Genomic DNA, 12,311 nt, shown 5'->3' on the forward strand with positions numbered 1-12,311 from the left:
GCCTATCTCAAATCTTGAGTGGGTTATTTAGGACAAGAAAAATAATCAAAGCATACCCTATCACGCTTTGCTTTTTTCAGATGTTCCTTTGTTGCTTGTTTAGCTGCAGCTCTTTTAGCTTTGCCCATGCCATGATGCTGCACACCTTCCAGGATTCCCAAAATCAGCTAAAAGTGTGAAAAGTGTTCTTTTTTATCCATTTATGCTAAAAATCTGAAACTTCACTGAAAAAGTCCTACCACAAGGATATCATTATAATCAAACATTCCAACCCAAATGAAGCCATACTTTTGATGTGGAAATACAACCAAAAATGACAAGAACAAATGAAATTGCCCTCTACATTGTATGACGTGTTAAATTTAGCAAAAATCAAACCCAAGCAAGCATCACCTCCAATGCATGTTGTGGGGATTTCCATTCCCCAAGCTAAAACCCATGACCAAGGCTTCAGCTCTTACCAATGCTAATGTTAAACTTGTCAAGGAGGGCTATATTTAACCAATCAAATGTGTAATAAGAGCATTTGATGAAAGATTCTTCAAACTTTTCTTTAACTAAACAGATAAATTTATTTAGGTCTAGGCAAAAAATTATTTGAACTTATTTGCAAACTTAATATAACTCTCAAAGAAATACACTTCCAGAGAGGTCTTCATAAATTGTAGTTCAGCATTTAATGCTCAAATGTTTTAGCTCAATATATTGTCATATGCATACTGGACACAGTTGAGTAGCAACTGGCCAATTAAAGCAGCCAGTAAGGTATCCTGACATTGCATCGCCACTTGCATGTCCTGACTGTCAACAACAGAATATCTTGCAGTACATTGTTGGTTTAATACATATCAATGCTTTAGCCACAGTATGATTCCTTCAGTTGTCTCACGTCTGGTCTTGAGGCTTCTATATATGCTCCAATAGTCTCATTCTTGTACGATTGAATCAACTTGCATCCTTGGAGAGGGAGACTGGAGGCTCTTCTACTGGTCATCATTGTGCCAGGAGTCAGGACCCTGCTGTTGATATACAGCACATGTCATGCTTCACCTTTAGACAATTCCTTTGCCATACATTTTAAGTTCTTGTGTTCACATGTTCTTTTGTTTTTGTGATTATTTGTGCTTTCCCTTTCACGCTCCCAATCATCTACACATTTTTCACATGTATCAAGTATTGACACATTGTACACAAGCCAAAAATATCAAATACTGCAACTGTTCATAACAATCTTCCTCATTTCTTTCACGAACTTTGTGGGGAGTCAAAATCTGATAGGGATTGTAATAAAGGTATTGAACCCAAATTAGAGGAATTGTTTTTTTCACTGCTTGATTATTTGTTTGATGCGTTGTGCCTAGAGGATCATGCAATGAGTCTTGTGTAATATACAAGTTTAAGGATTGTATATATCAAAACAAGGTGGTAGTATAAACTACTTAGATAGTTAAAGCTAGCCATGTGCATGAGATGGAAAGTGGGTGGGTGAGAGTGAAGATATGCTAGGATTTGCGTAGAGAAAACACACAATGTACAACCATGACCAAAACACAATTACTCAAAACAATAACACAATAAACGCAAACCCTAAATGCAAAACTCAAAACGCAAAAACACAAACACAAACAAAGAGAGAAGAGAACTCTGAAGTGAATGAATCAATGCTCTAGATGAATGGAAGAGTGTACAAAATGCTCAAGAGCAGATCAATGACTGATATCAAAGAGTATATCCACCAAAGATGAATCCCGAGTGCTGTAACCACCAGCTAGAGCTGAGAGACTGCTGAATGTGGAAGGGCAGCGAGCAGTCACCAAAATGCAATAGTCTAGAGACTGAAGTCTGATAAACGCAGCAGTATACCACTCATAGTTCGAACAGGCTGAGAATTGATCACCCAAGGCACAGAACTGACAGGCAAGAGCGAGAGAGGTGTGTGCTGATGTAGGTGGCTTGCTAGCCAACAAATATGCAGTTACTACAGTAATTGCCAGGTGAAAAAGATAGCAGCAACCTCACATAGCACCAAATGCCAAAAATGCAAGCTGAATAGGTGCTATGATGACACAACAGATGGAGACCTCCATACAATAGGGCAATGCCTGGAAATAGGCTGCCTAAGGTAGCAGCGAATGGGATACAATTTCTCTTAGACCACGCACTGTTTAATGAAACTTTGGTACTTTACCTGTTTCAAGGGTGTTTTAAAGAGCTAATCAGTTTATAATGCATTTCTAACTCAATAACCCACTCAAGCCCAAAGCTAGAACCAAGAGGGACTAGAAGAAAAGCTCAAACCCATTTTCACCCCAAGGCATCCCAACCCAAAGCAAACTAAGGCATCAGATAAAGGGTCCGTCAATTGCCCAATGGCCTACCAAGTTACTTGAGTGATACTTCAACAAGTGAATATTCTTCCTCTGAATCCTATGACTCCTCACATGACACTGATCTTTACGATTCTGATTCTGAAGAAGAAAGTTCATATATTACTGCTAGCTCCATAGACTCTGATGATACCTTGTATACTAAGTCCAGTTTGGAAACCACTCCATCTAATTCTACTTCCTCCACTTCCACATCTACCTCAGATAATCCTATTGACCCAGATACCTTCATCCCAGTCAATGCCCATTCAGTACATTTTGGAAGCAAGAAAGACAAGATCAATCTTGGACCCTCTACCTCCAGAAGCAAACAAAAAGGCAAGTAACTATATCACTCTGACTCTGACAAGACATCTTCCTCTACAAGTAAAGAATCAACAGATAAGAAAACGAAAGAGAAACTCATGCAAGAATTTTTCCACAACCCCTATGATCTTCCAAAACCAGGTATGTTAAGCGCAGAAACTAAATCTCAAGCAAATATATTTGTTCCACATAATCTTGAGCAGCTGCATCATCCAAGAACTACTACTCAGTTACTACACTCTATACACCGCACCAGTGCTACTACTCACCAAGAGGGGGTTGACATGTTAACAACATTAACTTAGATGCAATAAGAATCATAGTCATTGTGCAAAGTCTTCAAAAGAATTTTAAGAGGTCAGAAGCAAATTGCAAGAGATACAACTGAAGTATTAGCACAACTACATGCACAAGCTACAGAACAGGACAATATAAAGCCTATAAATCAAATAAGGCTCAGATCCCCCCCACAATCAACATACAGAGTAAACGCACTCACAAATGGAGATTCTATTCCTATGATAAGTGTACAATTGAAGAACATGCCGCAATTCTCACTATATGTAGACACTTTGATAGACACAGGATCCAGCCTCACCATAGCCCCATATGAACTATTTCCACCCAATTGTATAAAGATCACTAGCCCTATCATTGTAGAACTTTCTAACAATAAGAAAGTTACATTGATGCATGTGACACAAGCTTATCTTCATCTTGGACATATTAAGGTTCCCATGGAAATCTAACTCATGAAGCAAATGCGATATGATTTGCTACTAGGAACTAATATTCTCCAACACCGAGTTACATATACTATGGACCATTTCACTACTTCTTATGGAGAAAAACAAGTAAATATTCCTCTCCTCCCAAAGATTTGACAAAGCATTTATTCACTGACAAAGCTGTCTACTCCACACAAAGCTACAACTGCTAAAGAATGGATACAAGCAGAAATGACAAAATATGCTGCAGACATTGAAAAGGTGAAAGCCCATCTCATGACATTCATGAATGAAGATCCCTTGATGTTTAGGGAAAAAAGAATAGGTTATGCTATTTCCTTGCCCTTAAAACCAAATGTCATACCAACAAAAGCAGTACACTCAGGAATGAAGGATGAGGATCTGATCCTATGCAGACAGGAAATAGAGACTCTTCTATCAAAAGGATTGATAGAACCAACAAATTTCCCCTAGGCATGCCAAGCTTTCTATGTCAACTAACATTCAGAACAAAAAAGAGGTAAAAAGAGAATGGTGATCAACTATAAGCCTCTAAATGCTTCTCTCATCGGTCATGGACACCCTATCCCTCTTAAGGATGTTTTGATAAGGAGAATCAAGAAGGCCAATATCTTTAGCAAATTTGATCTTAAGTTAGGATTTTGGCAATTATCTCTAAAAAAGAAAGACTGATATAAACTAGGATTTTGTATTATATCATAGCCATGGACAATCCCTATCTATCAGAACTTCTTATGTTGCATATTTGTACTATGGGATTACAAATGAAAGCCTCATCTGCACACTTAGCTATCCAATACAAAATGGTATTCCAGTGTATGTACTTAGTCATACCTTGAGTAGTAGAGGGTATGGTGTATAGACTGTAGTAACTAAGTAGCAATTCTTGGATGATGCAGTTGCTCAAGATTATGTGGAACAAACATATTTGCTTGAAATTTAGTTTTTGCGCTCAATATACCTAATTTTGGAATATCATAGGGATTGTGGAAAAATTCTTGCCTAAGTTTCTCTTTCTTTTTTTTGTCTGTTGATTCTTTACTTGTAGAGGAAGATGTCTTGTCAGAGTCAAGGTGATATTGTTGTTTGCCTTTCTGTTTGCTTTTGGAGATAGAGGATCCAAGATTAATCTGGGTCAATAGGATTATCAGAGCTAGATGTGGAAGTGGAGAAAGTAAAAGTAGATGAAGTGGGTTCCAAACTGGACTCAGTATACAAGGTATCATCAAAGTCTATGGAGTTAGCAATAATATATGAACTTTCTTCTTCAGAATCGGAATTGTAAAGATCAATGTCATCTGAGGAGTCATAGGATTCAGAGAAAGAATAATGCAAGATGTGTCCAATTTGTAGCTTGAATTTCTGTAGTCCAAGAAGTAGTATCCTGGGGGCAAAGATAAGGTGCACCTCTATATATATGATGCTCATATTCAAACTCCTATATGATATTAACAACAGATGAAGATGTTGCTTGTTCAATCAATTTTCTGCAATGTTGACTGATTCCATGTATTATAGAAGGATGTGTACATGGTTCAATATGGAATCTCAAAAGATTAGCTCTTTGTGAAGGGGAGATTCTCAGTTGTGGTTGTTGAAGAGATGCTTTGGATTTAGCAGTATTTGCTTCAATCAAAGCTCTTTGTGGGGAGCTCAAGAGTTTTCCCTTTGATATTCTCGATTGAAATAAATTTAGGAGACATAAGCCCTTTCTTTTGTATAGAGGATATGCCTAGTTGCCATTCATGTGGTAATTCTATTTCAGACCACTCAGATTTCATAATTATAGTATGTCCTCTATCTTTGGATCAGTTCATACCCTCTACTACTCTAAGTATGGCTAAGGACATATAGTAGAATACCATTCTGTATTGAATAGCTAAGTGTGCAGATGAGCCTTTCATTTGTAATCCCATAGTACGGATATGCAACATAAGAAGTTCTGGTAGATAGGGATCGTCCATGGCTATAACATAATTTGGTCTGCATTCAAAGAATATAGGGCCATTAGAGAGAGGGGAAACTATTGCTCCTACTATGATATCCATGAATTCTAAATGTCTAGTATCTAATATGGCAGCCATACAGGAAACATTAAGTCCTCTACGGAACAAAGGAATTATGCCAATAGGTATGTATCCTAAGTGCAAATAAGGGTCTTTTTTGGTCTAATGTTTTTGGATTTTTGGTAAGACTAAAGAAAGTAAATTAACATGTTGATCTTCAGCCATTGTGTCTCCTACCGTCAAGATGCCTTGATCCTTGATGTAAAGAGTCCAAGCTTTGAATTTGAACAGCTTTTGGTCACCATAGATCTGTTGAGCTAAAACACGCTTTTCAGCTGATTAACATTCTTAAAACAGCCCCAAAACACATTTAATTAATGAAAAACCCTAAAAAGGGGAGCAATCCGAGAGAGTTTCAATAGTCCCCCAAAAACCCTAATTCTTTGGGGCACCCTTCAACATCTATAAATAGACAGGCTGCCCCCATTCAGCCTCATTCCCATCTGTGCAAGTTTCACACCCTTGAGTGCAGATTTCAGCCATCAATCTACCTCTATGTGGCTGTCCAGCCTTCAAGACTGCTGCCACCTCTCCATCAGCCCTTGTAGTGCCCTGGCGCCTTCCTCCAAGCTGTGTTTGGCATCTTGCAGCCATCGCCAGCATCTTCATCAACTCTAGCTGCTTGTGTTTGGTGTCTCTTCCTCTAGGCGACAAGTGTTGGTGCTCCTGCTCATCTAGGCAACATCCACAGTTTGCATTTTCACTCGTCTAGGGGCCACCTTCCATCTCCACAGCTTCTCCTACTTGCGTTTGATGCTCCAAGCCCTTCTAGCATCATCATCTTGCAGACTATACACTCCGAGTGGTGGTCACAGACTTGGGATCCGTCTCCGGTGGACGTCACTCTCCGACACACTGCTCTACCCTTGAGCATCTGTACACTCTTACATTCATTTGCAGTATTCATTCACTTCAAAGTTGTGTTCTTCTTTCCCTTCTTCTGTTTCTGCGTTTGAGTTTTGAGTTTTGCGTTTAGGGTTTGAGTTTTGTTTTCTGTGTCTGTGTCCATCTCTTTGTGTTTCTGTCATGATCGTACACTCTGTGTTTCCTCAGTGCAAACCCTAGTAGTTTTCTTCACATGGTATCAGAGCCAGTGCTCTTGTAAAGAGTATCCTGCGGATATTGTGGAGAGCTAGTCTTTGTGTGAGGCACACAATACGACTCGTAACCGAATCACAATGTCCCAAATACCTTCTCCAATTCCTATGATATCCTATCAGGCTTCTCCATCACTGGAGACCCTGAGACAGCATTTTCGACTCGGTGAGGAGGGCGACACTCCACTTTCACCTTCACCTTCTTTTTCTACTCCTATTCCAAATTTCACTAACATGACAAAGGACTTTGAGAAGTGTTATCGCAACAAGTACGGTAATGTTTACACCCCTCCTACAAGCTTTGCTACCACATTCGGACTGGTTGGTGAGGCTGGCCACCTCTTCGATCATTGAGGACATATGGCATTTAGAGCGTCTGGTGATCCATCTTCATCATTTCAGCCAAGTTCAGTGTCAAGTTCGTACAACCCTTTTGAGTTGAACGAATCAAAACCCTCGCCTGTTTCTTCTTTTGAGGTGCAGGATCCGGATGGTTTTACATATGTGAACTTTAATAGAGGGGGCTCACGAAGTAGACGGAATTCAAGTACATCTACAGCTTCTGTTTCATTTGAGCATATAACACACCACACACTTCTCACTTCCCTCCCATCCAACCCTCTTCTACCTACACCCTTGATCATCTCTCTTCATCCTTTCAAAATCTCGGATTTTACTCCACATCCGCTTCACACACACTAGGGGTAGGATCTTCTATCTCCGCTCCTAGCACCTTCTCTTTCTCTACTCCATCCTCTACCTCTTTGCACCATGATACTTCGTTAGGGAAAATGCCACCCTTTAACACAAGGCCTCTCACCTTTCTGCAAATGAGCACACCAATAGCACCTAGGATGACTGTGATGGGCATCCCCCTCACTATGCCCAAATTCACCTCTCACATGACCACTCAGACGCACAATAGTTTCATCCTCGGCTTATGGTGCGTCATCCCACTTACCTTGGGTTACACCTATACAAGGATTTTCATCTTCTGCTCCACGTGTTCCCATACTACTGTCAGAGTGCAGTGGTGCGGAAGCGTAGGACTGAGAGAGAGAGAACGCAGAGAGAGAAGGGAGAGAAAGAGACAGTAGACGATGAAGATCTGCTGTATAAAGAATGCTGAATACAAAGATATGCAGATATATACACGGGCGCAGTGCGCTGGACTGCGTGTCTCCACCTCGACGATCCAACCTGCTGTCCACCTCGAAGTCCGCTGCAGTCTGCACTGTCTGCTGTCTGAAATCTGTGAACAGAGACAGAATCTGCGCGTCACCGGTCTGTAATCTGCGAGCAAAGAAGTGTACCAGACTGCTGAGAATGTCGGGTATAAATAGCCGAGAAACGGGGGAAAAGAGGGCGCCAGAAATAGCCAGGCGGCTGCATTAAATGCAGCCGACTGGCTGCTGCAGGTCGACTGTGCAGTCCGACTGCATGCAATCCGACTGCACCAGGCCTGCCCTACTGACATGATCTGATCTCTAACACCCCCTCTCAGAGCCTGGGCAGGGCAGAAGCCTGAGGGATCTGGAATGTCGCCGAAGAAGAGCCTGAGGAAGCGCCTTCGTAAACAAATCCGCAAGATTGTCCACCGTCTTGCAATACTCCACAGTGATGGTCTCATCCAGAAGCTTTTCTCGGATAAAGTGGTACTGGATCTCAATGTGCTTCGTCCGGGCATGAAAAACAGGATTCCTTGCCAAGGCAATGCAACTCTCATTGTCACATCGCAGCAATGTAGGACGAGTCTGGGGACACCCAAGCTCCTCCAATAATCTCCGAAGCCACACAACCTCGCATGTGGTGGAAGACGCGGCCCGATACTCTGCCTCAGTAGACGAAAGGGCTACCGTGGGCTGCTTCTTGCTACTCCATGAAATAACACCTGCACCCAAAGTAAAACAGTAACCTGTAGTAGACCGCCTGTGGTGCACGTCACCAGCCCAATCCGAGTCGCTCCAACCTGCAAGTACAAGATCTGACCCATCTGTCCCTGCGGGGTAATGAATCCCTAAATCAGACGTCCCCCTCAGATACCGAAGTATCCTCTGAGCAGCCTGCCAATGCACCGTCTTAGATTCACTCATGAACCCTGCCAAGAGCCCAACAGCAAAACATAGATCAACCCTAGTGTTGAGAAGCCAAATCAAGGATCCAATCAATTGTCGATAGCGGGACACATCCGCCAAAGGAGAAGCTGAATGGGAAGTGGCCTTCCAGTTCGGATCCATAGGAGTAGAGAGGGCCCAACAATCCTCCATCTCAAAAGACATCAAGAGCTCCTATACATATCTCTGTTGAGAGATAAAGATCCCCCTCTGAGACTGATAAATCTCATGGCCCAAAAAGAAATGGAGTAGACCCAAGTCCGTCATCTCGAACGTCCGATGTAAAGCTGACTTCGTCTCCTGGACCTGCTGTGCATCATCACCTGTGACAATCAAATCATCAACATATTATACAAACAGCACACAACCATCCTCGGAAGTGTGAACATACAGCTGCGGATCAGCCTTGGACCGCCAATATTCCAACTGAGACTGGAGGAACGAATCAATCTTCTCGTTCCATGCACGCGGGGCCTGCTTGAGGCCATACAAGGCCTTCTTCAACCTGTAGACTTTCATCGGAAGAACCAAAGCCAGGAGGCTGCTCAACATAAATCTCCTCCTTCAAATCACCATTGAGGAAGGCCGACTTCACATCCAACTGATAAACAGGCCATCTCCTATGGCCAGCCAAAGCAAGAACAGCTCTAATGGTCGCCATACGAGCTGTGGGGGCAAAAGTATCATGGCAGTCAATACCTGGGCGCTGTGCAAAACCTTTAGCAACAAGGCGAGCCTTGTGCTTATCCAAAGTACCATCACTGAGGTATTTGGTCTTGAAGACCCACTTGACTCCAATCACCTTCTTCTTCGGGGGGCGAGGCACGAGTGACCAAGTGCCATTCCTCTCAATAGCCTCCAACTCAGCTTCCATAGCTTTCTTCCATGGGGCGGACTGTAAAGCCTCCTTCACGGAGGTGGGCTCTCGATCCTGCATAACACGGGTCATCAAACAATAGTTGGAGCAAACAAGCTCCGTAGAATGTGCCTGGTGCCTCCGTGACCGCCGCGGACCATCCTGCGGTCCCCACTCCTCAGGAACCCCCTCGATCCCTGAATCACGGAGTGTGTCACGGGCCCAGCGAGGAGGAGGCCGAACCTCCCCTCGTCGTTCTCCATCAGCAGAAGACTCTAGAATATCCAACGATGGTAACTCCTCAGAGGTGTCCGGTGGAACTATAGACTCTGTGTTAGAAACAGAATCATAATCAAAAGGCACGGGCTCCAGTGGAACTATAGAAGGAGCCCAACTCTCCCCTGGATCTCCAAGAACGGGATGCTCCTCACCCGTTGAAGTAGCCGGAACCTCCACAAACCGCACATCACGGCTAGTGTGCACATCCCGTTTGACGGGATCATACTGTCGGTAGCCTTGGGACTGGGAGCTGTAGCCAACAAATACCTGTTTTCGGGAAGTTGCTTCAAATTTATCACGGTGAGCCTTGGGAATGTGAACATAGGCCTCACACCCAAAGACCCGAAAGTAAGAAACATCTGGCTTCGTCCCAAAATAAGCCTCAAATGGGGTCATCCCTTCCACGGCCGAAGTAGGGGATCGATTAAGGATGTGGACTGCAGTAGCCACAGCCTCGGCCCACAGAACCTGAGGGGTCTGTCAGTGCTCCATCATGGTGCGCACCATCTCGATCACACTGCGGTTCTTCCGTTCAAGAATACCATTTTCTTGAGGAGTATTGGTATTGGCAAACTCCTGGTGAATTCCTCTATCTGCACAAAACCGAGCAAACTCATTAGACACAAATTCACCTCCCTTGTCGGATCGCAAGGTCTTCAACTTCCGGCCTGATCGGTTCTCCTCAAAGAGAAGCCAATCCTTGAAGTGCGAGAAAGCTTCTGACTTTAATGCCAAAAAGTAGGTCCATGTCATCCTGCTATAGTCATCCACGATCAGCATGAAGTACGAGCTCCCACGCAAGGACTCATTCCTCATAGGGCCACATAGATCCGTAGATACTAGCTCCATCGGTGAAGTAGACCGCCGCGAAGCTGTGTGGGGAATGGCATCCCTATGCTGCTTCCCCCGAATGCAGGAGACACATGGTTGCTGGCTCACCATTATATCCGGCAACCCTCGAACAAGCTGTCCACGTGACGCCCTCCGAAGATGGTCATAGTTCAGGTGACCAAACCGAGCATGCCATAATTCTGACTGTGACTGTGAGGTAAGAAGAAGAGTAGAGAGGGCGGTGGAAGACTTCAGTTTGTAAATGCCGTTCTCCTCATATCCGGATGAGAGAACCTTCCTCGATCCACGATCAAGGACTCGCACCGTAGTACTGTCAAACTCCACCAAAAGACCAAGGGAGCAAATCTTATGAACTGAAAGGAGATGATACCCTAATCCTGGTACATGCAAAACCTGTGAGGTATGGGTACCACCTCGTCCATCCGGAATAAGCTGCATCTTACCCCGACCTGCAACAGAAACTGAAGAGCTGTCTCCAATGAGAATCTGCCCACGCGAGGGTCGCAGCTGGGCAACACCATCTGATGAAGGAGTCATGTGCCGTGAGGCACCACTATCAACAATCCACTCTCGAGCCTGGGGAGCCGTCATTGCAGCATCAGAAGCATTCGGCGAAGCGTCCTCAATGACAGCTAGATGAAGAAATACAGCTGATGAGGGTGCAGCCACTGCTCCAAAATCCTTGGTGTCCTTCTTCTTGGTGTCCTTCGTGTCTTTGTCAGGGCAATCCTTCTTCCAATGGCCAGTCTTTCCATAAATATGGCATGTGGAGTCTGTGTCCTTGTCCTTCTCCTTGTCCTTCTTGAACTTGTTATCCCCCTTCTTCTTCTTTTGGTCCTTCCCCTTCTTCTGAGAGGCTTGACCTGTCAGCGCCTCCAACTTGGAAGCATTCTGTCCTTTTAACTGTTCCTCTTGGTCCAAAACCATAGGAACCAACTCTTCCCACCGAAGAGTAGACTCTCACCCCGAAGCAATAAGGGCAAAGTAAAATGTACCGAATCGTGGCGGCAACTCGGACAATAGTGTGATCGCCATGTCTTCGGAGGAAATCGGCTTCCCCGCATTCTGAACCTGCATCTGTAGCTGCCTTAGCTTGTTAATGTGTTCCCGTAGCGAAGAAGACTTATTTACGGACAAGGTCCGCATCTATACCTCCAAAGAAACCCTCTTCATTAGGGTCATCCGATTGTACATCTGATCAAGCTCCAACCATATCTCCCGAGCCACCGTCAAGTGCTCGATGTGAGCGATCACGGCTGTAGTGCATGATAGAAAGAGAAAGGATTCGAATCCTGGCATTCAGTTTGTCCCAATGAGACTGGGCCTTGGCCAACTCCGCATGAGCATCGGAACAGAGTTTGGACTCATCTCTTACCGAGGGCCGGTCAATCTCCTCCTGTACCAACTCCGCCAAATCATAGGACTCAAGGATGGCCAACATCATGACGCGCCAAATGCGATAGTTGTCGCCGTCGAGCTTCTGATCTGTAGGAAGAGCCGGTAAGATAGGCACCTTCCGGTCCATAATCGCCTGAAACTCCAAGTCCATCTCTGTAGACATCTTCGCCTGCAATGCCTTCACAAACGCAAAAGCAGCCTCCTCTG

The 12,311-nt window shown here is 44.0% G+C and overlaps 1 protein-coding gene across 2 annotated transcripts in view; it reads right to left on the reverse strand.

The window, feature by feature from the left end:
* LOC148027972 (uncharacterized) overlaps positions 1 to 12,311 on the reverse strand; it is a 63,092-nt gene that overhangs the window by 35,393 nt on the left and 15,388 nt on the right. For both annotated transcript variants that reach the window (XM_087689666.1, XM_087689667.1), the window contains exon 3: positions 57 to 137. In XM_087689666.1, the coding sequence (XP_087545792.1) occupies positions 57 to 137 (81 nt within the window). The remainder of the gene's footprint in view (positions 1 to 56; positions 138 to 12,311) is intronic.

The sequence above is a fragment of the Lygodium microphyllum genome, chromosome 12, assembly GCF_053477565.2.
Source record: "Lygodium microphyllum isolate KBCC chromosome 12, Lygodium_microphyllum_v1.1.10, whole genome shotgun sequence".
Taxonomy (NCBI): Eukaryota; Viridiplantae; Streptophyta; class Polypodiopsida; order Schizaeales; family Lygodiaceae; genus Lygodium; species Lygodium microphyllum.